General features: G+C 47.7%; 1 protein-coding gene across 2 annotated transcripts in view; it reads left to right on the plus strand.

The window, feature by feature from the left end:
• Positions 1-23,864, plus strand: part of CDH13 (cadherin 13) — a gene marked incomplete at its 3' end in the record, with an annotated part of 1,052,451 nt that overhangs the window by 1,002,415 nt on the left and 26,172 nt on the right. For both annotated transcript variants that reach the window (XM_081106984.1, XM_081106983.1), the window contains exon 11: positions 20,672-20,814. In XM_081106984.1, the coding sequence (XP_080963110.1) occupies positions 20,672-20,814 (143 nt within the window). The remainder of the gene's footprint in view (positions 1-20,671; positions 20,815-23,864) is intronic.

Genomic DNA, 23,864 nt, shown 5'->3' on the forward strand with positions numbered 1-23,864 from the left:
TTCTATCAAGCAAGGTCCTTGCATAATTTTTTCCCTGGCACACCTCCGCGGAGTGGAACATAACTGTGAGATGATTGGGCTCCAAAGGAGCGGTCCAAGGGGGTGGAGGAGCAAGCCTTTCTGATGCTGCCAGGCTTCACGTTTGCACCTGTATCATTGGTAGCACCATGTTTACATAACATCAGGGTTCTGTGCTGTTTATGGCTGCAGTGGTTGTCAAATACAGCCAGAAGTACAGGCTCAGAGGTGTGCAGTGGGCATGCTCAAACATGGCGAAGTGTGGGTGGCCATGCTCTTCTGAGGCTCGGCCAAAGTCACCTGAAGGTCCAGACCAGCTTAATTTGGGATTGGCAGCCCCCTCTGTCCTCCAAAACGCCGTGGATTAGCTATTGGAGTTTTGATGTATCTTGTATCCTGTACCCAGAGCACAGACGCATCTGTTACACAACCAGCCACAGGAAAGCTTTCCCTTGCTCTTCGTAGCATTTAAATATAGTTTAGAGGGCAGAGAGAATGAGATGTGCTGCTTGAAAATATTTTTTTAAATAGATCGATTTATTCTCCGGAGGCTGCTGTGGGGGCTGAGATCCCAGTAGCAGTGTCCTTCCTTGCAGTGTCTCTATGGTGGGCAAGTCGGGAACGTTCCGTGCTGCACACCGTTACTGAACACCTGTCTGAGCAAGTGATTCCTGGTGGCTCTTCTATCATTATGTGTACCAGACTGTCTCTACCCTAAAGGAGCTGTAGTCTACTGGGAGCTATAAGAAATACAACCCACAAGCATGTTTTTATAAAAATTACTGATACTGAGAGTCAAGCAAGCAATCCAGGCTGTACATATTGTAAAATGTTGAAGAAATCCAGGGACTACGATGGCCCAGGAGGGCTGGTCTCCGAGGCCAGGATTTGAATGGGACTGTTATGGAGAAGGAACCGCGGATCTGAGAGGCAGACCAGTGTTCAGGCACATCCAGGGACAGGAGGGAAACCCATTTTGCCAGAGAAGAGAGATTGTGTGAGAAAGTGCAGGCTACACTCTGGAGCCAAGTTAGGTAAACTGGCCTCAGGGGGCGGTTGCACAGGAAAGAGCACTCAGGTTATGGAGCCTGTGAGGAAGCAAGGTGCTTCCCCAGGGAAGAAAGAGGAGGACGTAGAACAAGTGAGTGTGAGTGTGAGTGTGAGTGTGAGTGTGCCACAGTGAGAGCTGCACAGAGCATCCAATCCCAGATCCTGTCGGCCACTTTCTTAGTGATGCGAACCTGTGCTGGCCACACCATCTCTCTGCGCGTACTTCCCTCATCCTTGAGCTGAGAATAATAATCCCTGCTCTCAATGACAGTTAAGATGATATGAAACACCATGTATGCCCTGCCCAACCAGCGGGTGGTCATTGTTACTTTTAGGGCGATGGTGTCCTGGAGCCGGCTCAGAGCAGCTGGCAAGAGCCCGTTGTTACCCTTGCTTCCCAACTCTGCATTCACTGACATCATGGCTAACTTGAAACTGGCCACAGTGGTAGCATTTACACCATGGAAATCGGCAAAGGCTATGAATCTGGACTCTTATTTTTCTTCAAAAATGTGGATGTTGAACCTTTACTCATGCACCTCCGGCAATAAAAAAGGAAAATAAGAGCCAGATGTGAATGTTATTGGAAGAGGGAAGCCTAAAACTGCAAGCCTGCGCAGATTGGCCCCTGTGTCCTAGAGCCCTCCCCTTCTAAGTGTTGTGTTTTTCTGTTATATTTTCGTTTTTGTCTGGCAGTCACTGCTTCCTGTTGAGCCTCTTGGCTCTCCTTCCAATGAGACTGAGAGAGGAGGGAAGTGGTGGGGAGTGTGTTTCAATGTCATCTTACTAAAAACATTTACTAATAAAAAGTTTATGTTCACATAGCAGCTTAAGATTTCTCCCAGCTTTTATTCAACAGCAACAGATTGAATCGTTGGCTTGATTTTACTACTCTGTGGCTCCACTGAGGGAGGCCAAGTTCCTAAATCACGCGCCTGACAGGTGCCATATTTCTGAGCCCAGAGCCAAGTTGTGACCTTCTACTTTCACAGTAACTAGAGCCGAGTGGCATGCATAATAAAGGGAATACACAGAGCATTTTAAAAATATAGAACGAACCCGAAATCAGATAGAGGTGTCAGTCTGAAACTAGTTACCAAAACTGAGGTGATCAATCTTTTTGCCTGTCTTATGGTGCTGATGAGAAAAATACGATGACTTTCACCTGGCAAAAGGATTTTGAAATATCTGGGCTTGAGAATCTACCCCACACTAAGGACCATGCTCCACATAGGATTTAATCTTCACAACCACCTTATGACTAAGGTTTTAGTATCTCCATTTTACATAGAGGAAAGCAAAAGCTGAAAAGGTTATTACCTCTCTCAGTGACCCCTAGATTTTAAATGGCTGAGCCAGAATTTGAACTCAGGTCCATCTGACTGGCCTCTGTTCTACCCGCTATCCCAAAGACACTTCCCAGTTGGAGATTCTTCCCTGACTCATCAGCTCACATGGTTTCCTCTGCCTGGAATGTTCTCTCCACCATATCTCCACTTGACTGTCTCCATTTTTTTAAAGATTTTTTTTTATTGACTTTAGAGAGAGGAAGGGAGAGGAAAAGAGAGAGACATTGATGAGAGTAGCATCGATCAGATGACTCCTGCATGCCCCATACTGGGGATCGAGCTTACAACCCAGCATGTGCCCTGACTGGGAATCCAACCAGCAACCTCTCAGTGCATGGGACAGTGCTCAACCACTGAGCTATACTATCTAGAGCTTGACTGTCTCCTTTTTGTTTAGGCCTCATCTGTCATGCTCTCTGAGACACCTTCCTTGGTCACCTCTCACAAAAGAAGCCCTCCCCCACTCTGCCCACCTGTCACTTGTCACTTCTTATACCATGGCCCAAAGTGATGGCTCAGAGCAGGTATCACTCTCTGAGGTTATTGTTTTACCTGTTTACATGTTGGTCATGATCTTGCTCCCTCTTCTAGAGCATAAGCTCTGACATATATGCAGTATACACATAATAGCCATGCAATGGATACTGAATGAATGGATGGACGGGTAGAGCAATAGATGGATGGATGGATGGATGGATGGATGGATGGATGGATGGATGGATATATGGGTGGATACATGGATGGATGAAATTGGACAAGCTCAAATTGGCCATGGTAGTTCCATTCTCCTGTGGCTATGTTGAAGCCCATGTCCTACAGTTCTCTTGGGAAGCTCTCCAGTGTCCCTTTCTTACCCTCCTCTACCAATCTGAGCAGTGCCAGCTGCCCCAAAGGAACCATACTAGTCATGGAGAAAGACCAACAGGGGCACAGGCTGATAGCTGAACAAGGGCTATTTGCAAACAGGGAAATTCCAAGAGGAAACCTGTCTGGGAGCTGCTCCCTTCAGGAACTCTTTGGAGGAACTCTTATGTGGCTTCTGAGCCTTTCTAACAGTTCCAGACTCATCCTACCCTGGGACTCCCTTCCTGGTGCCTTCATTCACTGAACAAATGTGAATTGGCCCCTAATTCATACGTATTGGAGATATTTAATCATCAAAATGTATATGACCTCTAACATCTAGACCTAGATGAAGAGGTAGCTATATAAACCACACTTGCCAAATAAAAGCTGTGATGAAAGTGACCTTCGAGGTACAAAAAAAGGACAGTATGACAAGGACAGAGAGAGACGCATATCTGTGTCTGCCTGTAAAAATCAAGGAAGAAGGGATTGCCAAGCTGAGACCAGAAAAAATATGTTCAGGCCCAGGAGATAAAATAAGCAAAGGCACAGACATAAGACCTATTCACACAACAGTTGGGTGAACTGTGAAGGGTCTTGTGTAGGCTGCTATGAAACCCGAGCCTTGATCCATAGGCAGTGGGGACACCGGAAGGACTGACTCAGAAGGATGCTATGATCAGATCTGAATTTTAGAAAAAGCTCATTCAGACACAAAACAGAACTTAAGGGAAGCGGGAAGAGGCTGAAAGGCCATGTAAGAGATGATGCTGGCCAAGACTAGAGCAGCAACAAAGAGAATTCAAAAATATGCAAAGAGCTAAGAAACACTGGTAAAGTCTAAATGATTTGGTGATTGATTAACTAGGCATGGAGGGTAAAATGGAAGATTCTTGGCCATTCTTAGCCCTTCTGCCCTTCCTGTTGATCTCCCTTAGATCTAATACACTAGACTCTATCCTTTGCTTGAGTGCCTCAATCTTACAGCTGCTGGGAGGAAATGGCAGAGCCCCAGATTTCAGCAAATCTCCTATACCTGTCCCTGGTCCAGCATCCAAAACCCATGGGAGGGTGTTAAAATCACAGAGATTTAGCCTCTACCTCGGGCCTACCAAATCAAGAATTCCAATGTCAGAGCCTGGAGATCTGTACCTTTAAACTCCACAGGTACCATAGGGCCCACAGTCTGGGAAACACTAAATCAAGTCCCCATTATGTGGGGAGAAGGGTCAAGAGCAGTGATGGTGAACCTATGACACGCGTGTCAGAGGTGACACACGAACTCCTTCTTTTGGTTGATTTTTCTTTGTTAAATGGCATTTAAATATATAAAACAAATATCAAAAATATACATCTTTGTTTTACTATGGTTGCCAATATCAAAAAATTTCTATATGTGACACGGCACCAGAGTTAAGTTAGGGTTTTTCAAAGTGCTGACACGCCGAGCTCAAAAGGTTCGCCATCACTGGTCAAGAGCCAAGTTGTACCTCTATTTCTACCCACTCCAGGCCAATGCAGTGCCTCCCATAAAACTAGGTCCTGGGCCAACTAACTCATCATCCGACTTGCTCCCACCTTTTCATACAGGCACAGCAGTGTAATATGTGCCGAGCGCAGGATGCCTGGTGATCTGGTGACACATCTAGACAAAGAAGGCGACCTAGAATGTACTAAAGCAAAGGCAGTAGTTTCCCTGCCCAGCGTTGTCAGGAAATGAAATGACTAAAACTAACAAAGCAATGGGCCACACAGTCAGGTTTGGGAACAGCTTTAACAACTAATTTCTAATGAGAGTTTCAAAACACTGATTTTTCCTGAGCAGAACATCAAGTTGTGCTCATTTATAACCCGTCGTCCACAATGAGTCGGAGGATATTCTTTCTGTGCTGTCAGTTATCTCTCTGAGACCGTCAGAATACAAAGTAGGACGGGTGGGCCATAAATCAGTTCTTTGGGAGCTGATGAACGGTTATTGTACAAATCCTGCATTTGCATTGGGCCTGGGGACATAAATCTAGTTCTCATGATCTTACTTTTTAAAAAATTGTCTCTCTGAAGTCAGAGCAAGCAATTTATAAAGGCATTCTTTCCCGGCTGTTTTTTTTTTTTTTTCACCTTTAATGTCTGCCTTTTCACTTTCTGCACTTACACGGTATTGTAAAATGTCACACATCATGTAGGAAAAAAACTGCCAGGACTTTGGTTTGAATCTTCCCACCAGGAATAATTTTATAACTTTTTGCTCACCGATGAATAATGATCACTTTGGGGAAGACTGTCATAATTTACTAGACTTAGAAGGAACCTTAGAGACCATCATTGAACATGCCCTTTGTTTTATAGATAAGGAAACCGAGGCTCAAGATTGGAAGTAATATCACAGGCCAAGTTTGTGACAGAACCAGGTCTTCTGTTTGCATTTGGGAGAAATAAGGACCCTCAATAGCATGAAGAAACAGCTGTACCCCTCATAGATAAGAATAAGTGAAGCCTTCATTCATACACAAGAGATGTATTGATAGGAAAAGCCAAGCAGAGAGCAAGGTGCTTGTTCACTCATTCATTCATTATTGACCAGACAAGTATTGACCTTGGCCCCTTCTGCTGCAGCCACTACAACTATGAATGAAGACCCTATAGATGAGACCCAGAGAGCCCTTTGTTTGGCTAAGCATATGTCAAGCAAGCAAAAATGAAACAAAATACCTGTTTCATTTTTGCTTGCTTGACATATGCTTAGCCAAACAAAGGGCTGTCTGGGTCTCATCTATAGGGATACCTCTGTCATTTTGGGGCCTGTGCAGTCAATAGGAGGATATTCTGAAGAGCATTATAGGAAGAGTGTTTGGCTTTTGTTTGGTTTGGTTTTGCTTTAATAACTTTGGAAACCATGGCAAACTCACTTCCTTGAAGATATTTTTTCTTATATCTAACAGCTTTATTAAGAAATAATTTACATACCATACAATCTACTCATTTCAAATACTATAATTCAGTGATCTTTAGTATATTCGCAGAGTTGTGGAACCATCACCACTCTCAATTTTAGGACATTTTTGTCACTCTGAAAAGAAACCCTGTCCCTTAGCCCTCACCTCCATTCAGGAACCGGGAAGAAGGCACCTGTTCTCATCCACTGGTCCCACAAGTGTACGTGAATGGTGTGACTCAAGAAGGTTGGGTGACACCAGGTTGTGAGTGTGTGTGTGTGTGTGTGTGTGTGTGTGTGTGTATGTGTTGTGGAAACACATTTAATTTGAGTTCCTATGAAGTGAAAAATTCTTAGTGAACAGTTCAATAGCTCCTGCCAATATGTGCAGGGTAATTATTTTTAATGAGTGAACTAGCCTTGATAGAAACTATTTTAAGGCTTCTGCTGGAACAGGAATTCAAAGAGCTCATCTTAGTAATTTACTCATCAGTCACTGATGTTTACCAAATGCCAGTGGTTTCCTGGGGAGAAGAGAAAGCAGAGATTAATAAGACATGTCTTCCTCAGTGAATACTGTCCAGTAAAGGGAAAACACACAATTATGACATGTCATTTTGATTGCATATACATTTATGTATTAGATTAGGCCATATGAAATTGCTGATATTTGATGGGTTTTAACGAGTAAAATGGCAACTTCCTGATTCAACCTAATATTTAGGTAGTATTGCATTCGTTTGCTAGGGCTGCCATAACAAAATAGCACTGACAGGGAGCTTCAACTACACAAATTTATTTCTCTCAGTTCTGGAAGCTGGACGTGTTCTTCCCAATTTGGTGTCTGGTGAGAGCCCTTTTCCTGGCTTAAGGATGGCCACCTTCTTCCTGTGTCCTCACATGGCCTTTCCACAGTGCATGCACCCGGAGGGGGAGAGAAAAAATAAGAGAGAGGTTGCTCTCTGGTGTCGCTTCTTTTTTCTAATATGTTTTTACTGACTTTTAGAGAGAGAAGAAGGTAGAGGGATAGAGAGATAGAAACATCAGTGAGAGAGAAACATCTAGTGGCTGCCTCCTGCAAGACCCCTACTGGGAACCGAGCCCACAACCCAGGCATATGCCCTGACCAGGAATGGAAGAGGTAACCTCTTGGTTCATTGGTTCACACTCAACCACTGAGAAACATCAGCTGAGCTGTGTCTCTTCTTATAAAGACACTAATTCTACCAGAACAGGGCCCCATCCTTATGACCTCATTTAACCTTTATTACTTCCTTGGAGAACTCATTTCCAACATAGCCACACTGGAAATTGGGGCTTCCACATATGAATTGGGGTGGGGGAACACACAAACATTCAATTTATAATAAGGATGTAATAATTATATTACATTATATATTACATGTAATGTAATACAAATATATTTTTTACGTACATACACACATACATGCCCAACATATATCTGGTATTTTATACCATATACCACACACATGCACATTTTAGATATACATATAGATATAGATAGATATGGATATAGATATAGATATAGATATATGTGTGTATATATTTTATATACATACTAGAGGCCCGGTGCACAAAAATTTGTGCACTCGGGGGGGAAGGGGGTGTCCCTCAGCCTGGCCTGTGCCCTCTCGCAGCCTGGGACCCCTCGGGAGATAACACCCTGATGGCTTAGGCCTGCTCCCGGGTGGCAGAGGGCAGGCCCAATCCCTAGGTGCAGCCCCTGGTCGGGCTCAGAGCAGGGCCTATTGGGGAGTTGGGGCACCGCCCCCTGTCATGCACAGAGCAGGGCAAATTGGGAGGTTGCAATGCCACCCTCAGTCACGCTCAGGGTAGGGCCCATTGGGGGGTTGGGGCACCGCCCCCTGTCACACTCAAGGCAGGGTCGATGGGGAGGTTGCGGGGCCACCCCCTGTCACGCACAGAGCAGGGCCCATCAGGGGGTTGGGGAGCTCCCCCCTGTCACTCACAGAGTAGGGTTGATAGGGGAGTTGGGGCACCACCCCCTGTCTCACACAGAGCAGGGCCGATCAGGGGGTTGGGGCGCCGCCACTCTCACACTCAGGGCAGGGCCGATGGGGAGGTTATGGCTCTACCCCGTCACACACAGAGCAGGGCCCATGGGGGGGGGGGCCCGGGGTTGGGGCGCCGCCCTCTATCACCCACAGAGCAGGGCCGATCAGGGGGTTGGGGTGCCACCACTGTCACATTCAAGGCAGGGCTGATGGGAAGGTTATGGCTCTACCCTGTCACACACAGAGCAGAGCCCGTGGGGGGGCGGGGGCGGGGGGGTTGGGGCGCCGCACCCTGTCACACACAGAGACACAGGGCGATCAGGGGGTTGGGGAGCTCCCCCGTATCAGGCACAGAGCAAGGCTGATCAGGAGGTTGGGGCGCCTTCCCCTGTCACGAACAGAGCAGGGCGGATAGGGAGGTTGTGGCCCTGCCCCCTGTCACACACACAGCCGCAGGGCGATCAGGGGGTTTGGGCGCTGCCCTTCTCACGCTGATCCTGGTGCCTGGAGGCATATTACCCTTTTACTATATAGGATAGAGGCCTGGTGCATGGGTGGGGCTGGCTGGTTTGCCCTGAAGGGTGTCCTGGATCAGGGTGGGGGTCCCCACTGGGGTGCCTGGCCAGCCTGGGTGAAGGGATGATGGCTGTTTGCAGCTGGTCACACACCCTTCAGGGTGGGGTCCCCACTGGGGTGCCTGGCCAGTCTGGGTGAGGGGCTGAGGGCTGTTTTCAGGCTGGGACTGAAGCTCCCAACTGCTCCTTTTTTTCTTTTTTCTTTTTTCTTCTGGGCCAGCTTTAGCTCTGAGACTGCTGAAAGCAGGTATCTGGTTTGTTTCAGTTCTATATTCGAAACTCTGTATCAACTCCAGCTCTGAGATCCCAGCTCGCTGAAAGCTGGTTTCTGGGGTTTTGTTTAGCTTCTATATTTGTTACTATGTTTCTTAAACTGCAGGCTCATAGGCCAGCAAGGCAGGCGGGGAACGTTGCAGTCCTCCGTCACTGAAGCAAGCAAGCCTCATGTTCAGTTTAAGCTGCCTGGCTGCCAGCTGCCATCTTGGCTGGCAGTTAATTTGCATATCGCCCCTGATTAGCCAATGGGAAGGGTAGCGGTCGTACGCCAATTACCATGTTTCTCTTTTATTAGATAGGATGTTTTGAGGGGTTATTTTGCTCATTCATTTTCCTATCTGTTGACCCATCCTTGACTAAGCCAATGATGGATCAGACATGTGACTAGTCACTGCCTATAAGAGCAGAGGAAGACAGTTCCTCCCCTGGGCACTCACCACCTCCTGTGCAAAGTCCAAGATCAGCAGAAAAATGCCCTGGTGAAGGGAAGTCTCAGGAGGGAAGGGAGCTTTCTGCCTTCTTCAGTGCAATCTCCCCAGACCCAGCAGAGCACTGGGCACAGAGCAGGAATTCAAAAACTATGCCTCGAGGGAGTATATGAAATCAGCACCCCAGGCTGAGAATGTGTGGTTCTATGTGCTCTGTGGTGGGAAATAACCTGCCAACTCCCTCCCACAGAGTAACCAGGGAGTCATCTGTTTGGGGGATGGCTTCTGTAGACTGGGTCATGTCAAGGACACTGGAAATGTGTTCCCAGGGGCGGCCTCTCCATATGAAGCCTGGACCCTCCTGGCTCCCAAGCACTGGCCTCCATAAGGAACAGTGTCTGAGAGCGCTCGCTGGTTGGACTCCACCAGAGGGAGAAGGCCCAGCACCAGAGCTGAGCATGGCTGCCTGTAAGACCCTCCCCATGGCAGCTTGCAGGCCGTGATCACTGACCTTCACGGCACAGTGTGAGGCTCAGCCATCCATCTCACTGCAGGCCCTGTGGCAGCCGGCCGCCTTTATCGACTTCTCCAAAGCACCAGCGTGCTTTCCATCTGAGCTGGGCTCACAGACTCAGGTGCTGGAGCAAAGGCCATGGCATGTCAATTAATCACCCAATAAAAATAAACTCAGAACCAATGCGGAGGGATTGATTGACTCTCCCATGCTGGTCTGCAGACATCCCACTCTGCTCTCCCAATGGGCATGTTTCTTCAAGACAACCCACCCTAGGAAACCGCGCACCTGGCTCAGACACACCACGCCATTGGCTTAAGTGGACAAAAGCTGAACTTGACCTATGAGCTGTACCACACTGAGACCTGGTCAGAGAGGTCCCTGACCTGGGCCATATGCTGTGGAAGGTCTTGCCCATCCCAAATTCTGAAACACCAGTACAATTTCACTTCATATTAGTTTGCATTTTAGCCTTGTAATAAAGTGTTATTAAAGTTTGCTCATCAACTGACCAAATGGGAGTAATGGGAAGGGGATGACCTCTTGAGCCAGAGGACATTGGGCTAAGAGTATGCACATGTGTGCAGGGCAAAGAAGAAATCCAAACCTCTTCCTGGAATTTAGAGAAAGAGAGGCTGCTTTGGTTTAAAGTTGGTCACCCCAAGTCTCCCAAAGTGGGGTCTAGGGAGCCCAGGCCCCTGAACACTGCCGTCTGACCCACTTGTTGCTCATGTGATGACATTCTTGGAGACCCTTGTCCCTGGAACCCTGCCTCAATCACAGCCTCTGCCCTGGCCTGGCCCAGCATGCAGGGTGGGAGGAAGAAGGCTGGCCAGGGAGAGAACCCAGTTAGCCTCTGTGGGGATGTGAGGGTGATCCTGGGGAGCAGGCTGCAGGGTCCTGGCTGGCATGGAGCTGGGGCAAATCTTGACTAAAATTCTTCGCTAATTATATCAATGGTATGTGGGCCTTCCCTACCTGCCCCCGCCATGGGCCCTGGGAGTAATAAAGATGAGCAGCCACTGAAAACTCTCCCCATCACCAAAGGGACATTAATGTGAAAATATCCTAAACAAACTGGATTAGAAATGCACAAAAATCAAAGGGGATTGATCAAGAGCAAAGGGAAGGCTGGTGCTTAGATTTGCCTTTAGTTTTAACTATTTACGAACATGTTGAGATTTTCCAGGAAAAAGTGGCAGGTTCTCTAGAGTTGAAATTAGCGGGTATTTTTTTCCTCCTGAGAATGTTTTATGGCCAATGATGAGTCGAGGTCTTCAGCGTCCTAGGCAGAGGCACATAGGCCTGAAGTGATTTCAGAGGAACCGTCTCAGCATGAGGGCTCAGAACCCCCAAAGTCCTGCCTCCACGCCTTTGGTCCACTCATGAACTCCAAGGGCAGGGATCACAACAGCCCTTCTCTAAAGAAAATAGGGAGAGAAAAGTGGGGACTACAATCTAACTCAAAACCAAGAAAAAGATTTGATTAAGATCTTATTTTGGAAAGAATAAATGATGAAAACAAGTTTGTTTTAACATAAGTTAATCTTGAGTGAACACAAGATGAGCCACAATTGTTTGCTTTTGACGGAACTTTTCCAGCCACATCCCAGGATGTACTCACTCCACACCCACCTTGGGCAGCACATTCATCAAGAGGTGTCCTGCCAAGCCATTCAAGGGCTAAGCTGTCGTCCAAAGGGCCTCTCCTGACCCTTCACTCCTCAAATCAACTCCTTTCTGAGGCTCCTGTAAACACTCTGCTCTCTTTTCTTCTGCCATTGACTGGCTTCTCTGCTGCATCCTCATTGTCCTGGTTGACTTAGGTCCCTGCCCTGTTCCAACATCCTGGCACCGTGCATCTTTGGAGAAATTGGCAGGTGTACTCTCTGCTGCATTTGTGTCATATTTGGAGGGTTCTAGTCACTGAGAGGCTGCCTCACTAAGTCTGCCCACCAGGACTGAGCAGGGCGGGATGTTGGAGACAATTATAGACGTGGAATTCACTCATAATGTCGCCAGGGCACTAGTCAGGCCGCCCTTGCAGGTCTTGTTCATATTTGCATTCTCGGACCCAGGAGCACAGTGAACAAATGGGCGAAAAGCCTCACACTAAGGAAAGCTTACGTCTTCCAGCTCGTACCAAGTTCCAAGTCATCCTCCTGTTCATTTCTGGGTGCGATTTCTAGTGCTTGGGAAAAACCACCAACATAGACATGCAGATGGGAAACTTAACCCTGACCCTGACAGTGCCCCTAGGAGGAGCCAGGCTTGATCATTCATGATGCAATTAATGATAGCGATCATGAACAATGGCAACCATCTTGTGGTTGCATCTTTAAAGCATCTGTTTAATGCTTCCACCAACACTGGAGTGGTAACATGTTTGCATCTGGAATTGACAAGTGCGCCTTGGGTGTCAGAGAGCGGAGAGTTTCTGAAGTCCCAGGCTGTCATTCAAAGAGCCACATTTTAGTCACTTTATCAAGGTCCCTGTTTCCCGACTTTCCTGACAGTGTTAAATTTGGGCTTTGCACATTGAATCTGTGTTTCAGTTTTCTCTATATTTCTTTGTGATCAATTTTGCCGGAAGCAACAATGAGAGGACCTGTGAAGATAATTTATAAGCAGCCTGAGGACTTGGCTTCCTTCCTTAGTGCCCGCTGTGTTTGCACAGGTTTCACAGGCAGGGTGAACGGCTTCCTGAGTCATCTTGGGAAATGACTTAGCAAAATGGGGATGAGACCCCGACTAGAAAGAACCCGGTCAGGGCCAAGTCCTGCCGCAGACACACAAAGGTCGTATGGCAGCCGCAGCCATTGTAAGGAGCCCGCGGTAAATTTTGGCAAAGGATTAATGGCCTCAAAGAAGAGAGCAGGCATGACCTTTGCTGGGAAAAGCGAGAAGCCGACTTGCCTTGCCTGGAACGGGCTGGGAGCGTGTTTAGGGATCATGTGTAAGGTCGCCCCGGCAAGTAGCTGGTGCCTTGGGAATGTCAGGTCCCTCTGCTTGCCGGGGAGGGCTCAGTCTGTGCGGGGCTCACAGCTGAGGAGCGGGTTGGGCTGGCAGGAAAGGGTTTCTCTGCAGGCACACCCCTGATTCATGATGCTCACTACAATCAGCTGCACCTCTGCTGGGGCCCGCCCCTTTCTCTCCACTAGCAAAAGCAGAAAGTGACTGAGTGACTAATTTTTAGAGTAAATCATTTTCAGACCTCAGTTACTCTTTATATCTTTATCAATTGGAGTAATTTGTTCCAGGGAAAGTCTCTAAGTTTGACTTAGATGTTGTGGGTATGAGCCTTCCAATAAAAGAACAACTTACACTAATATTATTTGAGAATTTCTAATGAAGAATTGCTAAATTCATACACACGTGCTCTATGATGTTAAACCTTTCTCAGATATGTATGATTTTTTGTAAACAGAAATATTATTTTAAGGAAATGTTAATAGTTTGAGGGGGGGGGGGGGTTAGGAAATGTTACCATTCTGTAGATTCCAAACGTTTGTTCCTAAATTATCCCCCTAAGGCAGGGGTGGGGAACCTTTTTTCTGCAAGGGCCATTTGGATATTGAAAACATCATTCACATGACATACAAAATTATCAACTTAAAAATTAGCCTGCCATATTTGCTCAAACGTTTCATTAACTCAACCCTACTGCCTTGGTGGGGCCAGACCTAATGATTTTTCGGGCCATAAGGCTATATGATGTGGGTAAGCTACTGGTCCACTCTAAACCTTTGTCTCCTCATCTGTAAAATGGGGGTGATAAGATCTACCTCCCTGGTTGATGGGCTGATGACACCCAATAATATATATACATTGTGTGGCACCTCCTTGGCAATCAATGAATGTGTGCTTCCAGTTCTAGATACATCAACAGAAAGTAAACACTAAACATATTAAAACCTTTCCCTGCAGAAGATGTGTTATGTGAGGGAAACTGCCTTCACAGTTCTAATCATAAGTGTAATTAAATAACCATTTGGGCAGTTACTAATTACTAATCCTCTCTCTCTGCTACAGTGTAAGTTTCAACAAAGCAGGGACTCCAGTGTTGTATACCCAGCACAGCACTCAGTGCCTGGCACTGAGACACTCAGTAAACATTTATACAAAACTAGAGGCCCAGTGCACGAAATTCCTGCACTCAGGTGTGGGGGCGGGGGGGTCCCTCAGCCTGGCTTGCGCCCTCTTGCCGTCCGGGAGCCCTCAGGGGATGTCTGACTGCCACGGAGGCAGGAGAGGCTCCCGCCACCACTGCTGTGCTCGCCAGCCATGAGCCCAGCTTCTGGCTGAGCGGTGCTCCCCCTGTGGGAGCTCACTGACCACAAGGGGGCAGCTCCTGCATTGAGCATCTACCCCCTGGTGGTCAGTGTGCATCATAACGACCGGTCATTCCACCGTTTGGTCGATTTGCATATTAGCCTTGTATTATATAGGATGAGTGAGTGAACAGTATGCTCACATTACAAACATGCCTGTGTGCACATATATATCTATACATAAGCTAGAAGGCTATAGATTAAAACTCTGATAGTGCTTATTTCTCTATTCCCTTAATTTTTTACAATGAGCACAGGAGACCTAATCAGTGTGTCCTTAAGTAAACGTGAGAGGGTTGAAGCCAGCTACCACCTTGCCTAACAGAACATGTTCCTTCGTGATGTCCAGCTTCCTCAAGGGTTTTGACATGTGTTCTCTAGAATTCAAACGGTTCTAGGAGAAACAAGAACTGAATGATTTCAAAAAATAAGTCGAATTTCTTTTGACCCACCAGCTTCCTCATTATGACCATGGACCCTGTACTCAGAAAAGAGTTAACATAGCGGGCCAGAGACTGAGGTCCCGGAAAGGCCTGCTTGCAAGGTTGGCCCTTGGCTGACATCTGGGAACTTGGATCTCAGGAGGGTCCCACCACTCTCCCCGATGAGAGTGGCTCCCTGTGCTGAAGGTGTTGCACAAACAAATGTGGTTTATGCTGAGCACCTGCTTTCCTTCCGGAAGTCAGAAGTTTTACTACATGCCAGGCAGAGGATGCCTACATGGCCAGCCTCCAACAGAAACCTGGGCACTGAGTCTCTAATAAGTTTCACTGGTGGACAGCACTTTACATGTGTCATCATAACTCATTTCTGGGGAGTTCAGCACTTCCTGGGGGACGCCACTGGGAGGAGTCTCTGGAACCTGGTGCCTGGTTTTCCCAGACTTCACCCAATGCTGTTCCCTGTGCTGATCTTGCTCTGCGTCCTCTATGGTAATAAATCCCAGCCATGAGTATATACATCCTGAGTCTTGTAGGTCCTCCTAGCAAGTCCCTGACCCCAGGGTGGTCTTTGGGACCCCTGGCACATGGCTCCCCTAACTAAGCCCTTGTTGACAGTATGTAAGAAGTCTGAGCCATGGAAGGATGTCTGCAGCAGCATTTGGGTGAGAGTCTGGCTGTGACAAAAGAGAAAGATGGCGCAGTGGCCCTTTGAGAGAGGGGGCCATCCTTGGGGAAGAGATGGATGGGCACCTCAAGACAAAATTCTTTAGAATTCTGGGTCATCCAAGATATGAGTCATTCAAAGCCTCTTGAAGAAGGCTTGTACTTTCAGTCACTCATTCATCCATTCATTTGACAAGTGAGCCCCTATTCAGTGTGTTCCAGGCCCTGTCCAGGCACCAGCATGGAGGGCTGATGAAGAGATGAGGTCACTGTCCCAGGGATCTCATGTTCTAAGTCAGAAAGCAGCCAGGGTTGGAGGCAGACTTCAGACAGGCCCGTCTGCCATGTCTCTGCAGGGGACATAGAGCCCGGTGTTGGGGCTGAGATCTCGATGGCAATAAGGCACATGAGAAAATCTAAGGAGACAAGTGGGAAATCTGTGAGTCAAGTGAGAAAGACTTGAGCATAGAACGAATTTGCTATTTGAAGGAACAAGAGGAAGGCCCATGTGTCTAGTGCTTAGGGAAGGTGAGGAAAGAGGCAGGAAGTGAGGGTGGAGAGTTAGTCAAGGCCTTGGAGACCATGGCCAGTGGCTTGGATTTATTCTATCCCCAAAGAGGATTCTACGCAGGGACTCACACAATATGACATCAAATTGAAAACGATGAGGCTGTTTGAAAACGATGAGGCTGGAGAATGGAGTGTGATCAGTAGAACAGAAGCAAAGAGTCAGGTGCAGAGGTCCAAACAAAAGATGATCCCTAGTGGTCTCGCCTCCTACTTCCTACAACAAACCAGAGATAATGGCTTACACCAGCCCTACTTGATCCATTGCAGGGGTGGAAGGTATCTCCTGAGACATAGAGGGCTTTGCTTATTTTCATGATAGGAGTCGAGTGTCTGGAGGGAACCAACCCAGCCTTGGGTACGTGTGCCTTTAGGAGATGGCAGCTGCCATGAGAATGTTGGTCGGAATTATGATCCAGTAGAGCCTCATGCAGATGACCACCAGGGGCTCTGAGATGCCGCAGTCGGGGTGTCCAGGGAAGGGTCTAGAGGTGTCAAGAGCTCCTCCCCGGCCTCCAGCTGTTATTGAGCCACAGAGGGTCATAGCCCCACACTAGGTGAGGCCAGCTCTATCCTCATCTTCCCCACCCTAGGAGGTCCTCCTCGGGCCACTCTCTGGACAGCTCTTCTTGTCCATGTCTGCTGGTTGTGGCATCTCCGCATCCCTGGGAAGTCCTTCCTGTGACTGAGACTGCTTTCTTTCGCGCTGGCTCCCCAGGAGAAGGAAAGAACGCAGCATCTGGTGTCTCCATGGGCCCTGTGATGGGCTGTGGCTTCTACTGGAACTGGGATTCTGGAGTTCACTGGCCCTTCAGTCTCTGCTGTGTTTCTGTCAGAAGATTTGTCATGTGCCCTTTCCTTTATACTCAGAGCCACCACAGGTAGTATTTGAAACCAGTGTATGTCCTTCCACTGAGAACTCCATAACTTCCTAGTTCTGTTTTTAGATAAAGTGGTTGATTGGAGTCACTCGTGCAGGTATTCCACCTAACACAGGGGCCGCTGGGCTGGAACTAATGGGGAGCTGGGAGTGTGCCTACTGTTTCCTCTCTCCCAGGTTTTACAGGCCGTTTGCTTCCTGCAGCAGGACTAGGAAGTTATAGTCCTAGGAAGTCCCTCTGCACTTCCCTTTCCTGCGTTCTAATTGTCCAGGCTCCCGTGGTCTTTCCCATCCTCATTGACTCCTCGTTGAGAGTGACCTGCAGTGAGGCTCCCATGTTGGTCCCAAAAAACCAACCCTCCCTACAATATCAGCCAGGATATTTCTGATGGTCCCCAATTAGTGTTTGCTCTAGACCAGCTTCCATTGCTGTGGCATGTCTGCAAAGCCCTGGGATCCTGGAGGCTTCCTCTGATACCACCCCCAACCCAAATCCGCTCCCCAGGTCATCTGTGCTACCAGTTTGTGAACAAACACCAAGACCTCTCTGTGTGTTTACATATATTCTAACATGCCCCAGGGTCAAAAGGCACCACAAAGATACCCAACTGTTGTCCCCCGAAACGGACGAGTCAACACAGTTTATTGGAAGGTCTAGCTTTCCCATGCCGCTTACATCCAGCAATAACTTTCCAAACCTTTTATAACTATCTGTAATATCTATCTGGATGGCTAGATAAATAGATTGATAGATCTCTGGCTAATATATATTAGGTATATATTAGATATCTATATCTACCTCTATCTGTAACTGGCCCATTTCCAGTGCTCTGTTATATGGCATTGATCCATTTGGCAATTCCTGTACTAATCGCACTGTATTACTCTGTAACATTTTTAATCTAAAATAAAAGGAAGGCTGTACTAACCCAGGTGCTTTGTGTATCAATGCTGAACAAACATGGATCCCCACAGCGCAGAGCGTGAACCCAAGAATCTTGCAGAAGGGCCGTGTCACACCTTTGGGTCTCCTCCTCCTCCTCCTCCCACCAGGACCAGGGCCTGTGAGGGCTGAGCCACAGCCGCTGCTGTGCAAGTTCTTCCCAGTCAACACCTGGCCTGGGAGCTCCCTTCCTGCTCTGCTGGGGCCTGCTGACAGTAACCCCGCTTCCAGGAGGGGTGCAGGGCCCGAGCATGCGGTTGGGTGCCCCGTCCCCACACCCCACACTGCCTGATCCCACTAATGAGCCTGCCTGGCATCTCCTGGCTGACACTTGAGAGCGGCTGAGCTTTGGCGAGCACTCAAGCAGCTCCTGTGTAGCTATGTTACAGACTGAAAGGAGTCCTGTTTTAATTTGGCTTTTCTTCCCCTATAACAAGCAAAGTTCACATTACAGATAAATTGCCCGGAAATTCCAATTTAATAAGGCATATGCATTTTTCAAGCCCAGAAGCACAGAAAACAACTCACACGCTGGTATTTTTACACCAAAAGGTTTATTAAAAAGACAGCTTTGAAAATGTCAGAAGTTTACGCGGAGAGCCAGGCCAGCTGGTCAAAAGGGCAGATCTGACAGCAGGGCCCACAGGCCGGGCAGCGGAGGAGCAGGTTGGCTGGAGACCATGAGCTGCTCTCCCCTTTGGGGAGAAAGCTCCGAGGCTGGGGAGGGTGACCCCCACATTCGGGGTGATCCACCCAGCTCTTCATGCGTGGACGCAGCGTCACCAGCACTGGACACTTGGGAGTGCCCAGCAAACACAGGGTCTCCTGTCCTCTCTCTGTGGCTGGGATTCTGGTAGAAGCAGCAAGCTGGCACCGAGATCCAGGACACAGCCGTGCCTCCCAAGGCCTCCGATGGGAAGAGGCACCAAATAAAATAACAGAGAGAAACAAAATTGAAGGGCCCTGTGGAAACACAGATAGCACAGCAATGGATGCCTGATTGTTTGTTAAGGAAGAAAACAGTTCGATGCTGGCCTGTGAACCACTCCGCCCACCCCACCCCCCGGAATTGCTTTCATGGGGAATGTCACACGCACAGGCCTGACCCACTGTGCACTGCTGCTAGGGGACAGCTTCCAAGGTCACGCCCAGCCTTTAACTGCATATAACAACGTCTTACACAAGAGAAGAAGCAAACATGTTCATTGGGCTGCAAAACCCCAGCATCACAAGACCAAAACATGACAGTGAAACAAAGAGCATTGTTTCACTGCCAACAGGAAAAGCTCTATTATTTCTGTTTTTGTTTATATTCTAAACTCTGAGTTGAGGAATCAGAGAATAAATTGTGGTCTATTTAAATTTTTCATTATTTCAAATATGTTTAACCACCACAAACCACTCCTAGATCAAGGGTGAACTTGCTACCTAATAAGATAGGAAACAAATGTCACCTTTCTTTGCGTTTTCTATTTCTGTGATTGTTGCAACTGAAAGAGAAAGGATGCACCATAGTAACATTTACTAGGCAACCACCGTGTGCCAGGCATTCATCTTGGCCCTGGGGATGCAGAATAGCCAACACCTGGTCCTGGGCATAAGTAACACACTGCATCCTGGTTAAATCCATGCACACCTGGAATCTGGCACACCTGTCCTGAATTCCAGCTTGGCCACTTCTTAGCTGTGCTGCTTTTGGCAAGTTGCTAAGCCTCTCTGAGTCTTGGTAACAGGAATGATACCAACTTTATTTGGTGGTTGTGAACCACAAAAATAAATGTGATGCTAAATTATTTAGCACAAAACCACAATAGGCAGGCAGGCGTTCATCCAACTCTACCTCTTCCTGACACCAAGCAGCTCAGAGAATGCCCTCGTTGGTTTGGCTCAGTGGATAGAGCATTGGCCTGCAGACCAAAGAGTCCTGGGTTCGATTCCAGTCAAGGGCACGTACTTCAGTTGCAGGCTCCTCCCCAGCCCAGGCCCTGGTCAGGGCACATGCAAGAGGCAACCAATGGATGTGTTTCTCTCACATCGATGTTCCTCTCTGTCTTTCCCTCTCTTCCACTTTCTCCAAAAATCAATGGGAAAATATCCTTGGGTGAGGAGTAAAAAAAATAAGAGGAAGCTCAGAGAAGGCAGCAGACCCACAAGGGCCCATATTACACTCTAACAGGCATTTTAATCTATGCATGTACCCAGCAAGGACCTAGAAGAGAGAATCACTAATTCTAACTGGGGATCTCATACACTTGACCAGGAGGAGACATTTCAGCTGGGTCCTAGAAGGTAGGAGTTTGCCGGTAGACCTATAAAATGGCTGTCAAAATGAAAGACAGGCCCGGCCATGTGGCTCAGTGGTTGAGCATCGACCTATGAACCAGGAGATCACAGTTTGATTCCTTGCCAGGGCACATGCCCAGGTTGTGGGCTCGATCCCCAGTAGGGGGCGTGCAGGAGGCAGCCCATCAATGATTGTCTCATCATTCATGTTTCCATCTCTCTCTCTCTCTCTCCTTTCCTCTCTGAAATCAATAAAAAATGTATATTTATTTTTAAAAACTGGGCTTGGACTCAGGAGAGGAGCTGTGAACTTTGCCTCTCTGGGAGATGGGCAGATAAGGGTCCCCTCCTCACAGACTTGTCATGATACTTAGCATGGAGCAGGCCCAAAGCTGAGCCATTACCTTCTGAATGAACATTGTAACTGTAATGATATTTTGGGGGTTGTGTTAAGATTAGGATTACTGGCACTCGGCACTCTGAAAACTTCTTGAATCTCTCTGGAATATAATCCAGTGCTGTTTGGGACTTTTTCAGGTATTCTGTCTACAAGGATCCAGCAGGCTGGCTGAACATTAACCCCATCAATGGGACCGTGGACACCACCGCCGTGCTGGACCGCGAGTCCCCATTCGTCCACAACAGCGTCTACACTGCCCTCTTCCTGGCCATCGACAGTGGTGAGCAAGTTTTTAAATGCCATCAAATCTATACTTTTCAGTTGTAACTATATTTTTAATTTATTCTGATATGCCTGGAGGTATTTTTAGGAAGAATATCAGTATGAGGGCGAGGAAAGCTAATGTTGAAGCACACAGCGAGCCAAGTCCTGGGGTTCTCAGGTCTTTGTTGCGTTAGAGGTCGGAGCAGAGAGCTCACTGGGCTCCAACTCAGGCCGGCACTGAGGTGAGGGAGCCATGTTGATGTCTTTTGTCTTGGGATCTTTTACTTAATGCAGGTGCAAGTCCCAGATGACACCCAACCCTGGTGACTGAATGGTGCCCGCAGTATACCCTCCGCTAGCTTCATACTCACAAAACAATTGCTGTTCATTCAAAAGCTAGCAGTCGGCATCCACAGGCTAGACCTCACTCTAGAACAGCCGTGGGCAAACTACGGCCCGCGGGCCGGATCCGGCCCGTTTGAAATGAATAAAACTAAAAAAAAAAGACCGTACCCTTTTATGTAATGATGTTTACTTTGAATTTATATTAGTTCACACAAACACTCCATCCATGCTTTTGTTCCGGCCCTCCGGTCCAGTTTAAGAACCCATTGTGGCCCTGGAGTCAAAAAGTTTGCCCACTCCTGCTCTAGAATGATGCTGGGCACGTGGCAGTGAACAAACAAAAATGACTCTCCCCATGCAGCTGGCACGATTTTGGAGAAAGGAAGAAAATTGAGTAAAATTCGTAATCCTTTTTTTAAAAAAAATGGAAAGCATACTACTTATGTAGGAAACAGGGAAATCGGGAAATGAGATAACAGATGACAGGTGCTATCTTTTTAACGGGGCAGCCCAGAGAGCCTTGCTGAGTAAGTGACAACATGAATGAAGCAAACACTGGGGCAGAGAGAGTGGGTGATTCATGAAGGGAGGGGGGGCAGGTCAGGTAGGTGTGCAGCCCCCATACCTCCTCGGCTTCCACTTGGGTGGAATGGGCCACCACTGCCAAGTTCTGAGTAGCGTTCAAACACCGTGACCATTCCATTGCTGTGTTGAGACCAGCTGTGGGGGACACGGGCAGGAGTAGGGAGACCTCATAGGAAACTGATGGTAATTTAGGCAAGATGGTGGGGTGATAGGGGAGGGCATGAAAAGGGATCAGATCATGAGGATGCTCTGTGTATTTCATACACAGAACTAATGGGATTTGTTATTGGCTGAGATGGGGGATCAGAGTTGTTTTGGGGATATGTTAAGCCGAGCTGTCTATTGTGTCAAACACACATGAAAGTCTGCTCTCCCTATTATTCCTAAAAGCCAGGTGTTCGAAGCTGAAAATTCAGTGTGAGACCTACATATCAAAGGGATTACTTGTAAGGCTCTCCGTATGTAGCCCTCATTATGCTCAGCAATGGTGAACTGAGAATTCTCAGAGCCCATCCTCCAGGCTGGGTACTCACACACAAACCAAGGCAGGGAGCACGCGTCTAGGAAACGAGGCGTCGGTGTGACACGCAATAGGCAGAGGCGGCTTCAAGATGAAGTCGGCCTTGAGTCTGGGCTTGGGTAAGTGGCAGGTCGGGATGTGGAGCCGCCTGAGCACGCAGAGCAGAGGAGGCAGAACTAGAAGGGAGTCTGGCATGGGAAGCAAGCGGCAGGAAGGGAAGAGTTGTATCCACTGCGAGTGAATACGTAGAAATTTAGTCGTATATATGCGGGTAAGTCATGTCTTCAAAGCATCTCAAACTCCAGCCAAGTCATTAGATGGAGGAAACAGGTCCCATCGGTTCCTGCAGAGGAAACTGCCATGATGAAGCAGCACCTGGACCGGCATCCACAGGGAGCTGGACCTGTGCTTGGTCCTGGAGGCTCAAAGATGAACAACACGTGGTCCTTGTGCTCAGTGAAATCATGAGTTATTTGGAGAAGAGTTAACAACAGATGGCGATAGGAGTCAGGCTGTTCTGATGGAACCAAATCCAGAGGAGTTTCTTGGAGGGGACCTCTAAGCAGAGTGGTAAAGGGTAAGTGAGAAAGGATGAGTCATTCTAATAGAAGCCTGAAAGGACATGGGGATGTGGGCCAGCACTGAACCTGGCACAGGGCGGAGGAGCAGGTGGCCCCTGACTGTTCTAAGGTTGGAACTAGGTCCCGTGTTAAATGCCGAGCTCCTACCACAATGCCTGGCTTAGAGCAGGTGCTTGCATAGCTAACAGGTCATGAAATGGGCCTTGAAATGCCCCATGTGCTATGCCAAGGAGTTTGGCTTACGTTGCTTACTTGCCATCAGAAGAAACTTTGTGGATGGGATCTTGTAAAAGTGGATTATATGGGTATATTCCGATGTTGAAAATTCTTCAAGCTGTACATTTATGGAAACATGAACATTTCTATTTCAATAAAAACTTAACGGCCCAGCCAGTGTGGCTCAGTGGTTGAGCGTTGACCTATGAACCAGGATACCCGGTTGATACCCGGTCAGTTGATACCCGGTCGGGGCATATGCCCAGGATGTGAGCTTGATCCCCAGTGTGAGGCATACAGGAGGCAGCTGATCAATGGTTCTCTCTCATCATTGATATTTCTCTCTCTCTCTCTCTCTCTCTCTCTCTCTCTCTCTCTCTCTCTCTGTTTCTCTCTCTTTTTCTCTTTCTCTCTCCTCTTCCTTCATCTCTGAAATCAATAAAAATATATTTTTTTAAAAACTTAACCAAAAAAAATGACTTTACACAGAGCATGTACCTGGCCCACTGTGCCTTCCCCAGGAAGGCTGTAACCATTCACAGATTCCCTAAGTTCCGGTTTACCCTAGAGGTAGACTCTCCGCATCTCATCATTCTCAGGAAGGACAATCCTCAGCTGCTGCTGGGCCAGAGAGGTGCAGAGAGAACAGAGCAAAGCCTGCACTCTGCTCTCCCTCAGGGAAGAAGGGCACATCAGAACTTAGAAACAGCTCTACTTACTCCGTTCAGAACAACTATAGAGCTTTCTCCCAGGTCCCTCTTAGAGGCTAGAAACTGTGATCGGGACGGTGAATGCAGAAAGGCAGTTGGAAGCAGGGCT

This window comes from Myotis nattereri (assembly GCF_964212035.1).
Source record: "Myotis nattereri genome assembly, chromosome: 15".
Lineage (NCBI taxonomy): Eukaryota > Metazoa > Chordata > Mammalia > Chiroptera > Vespertilionidae > Myotis > Myotis nattereri.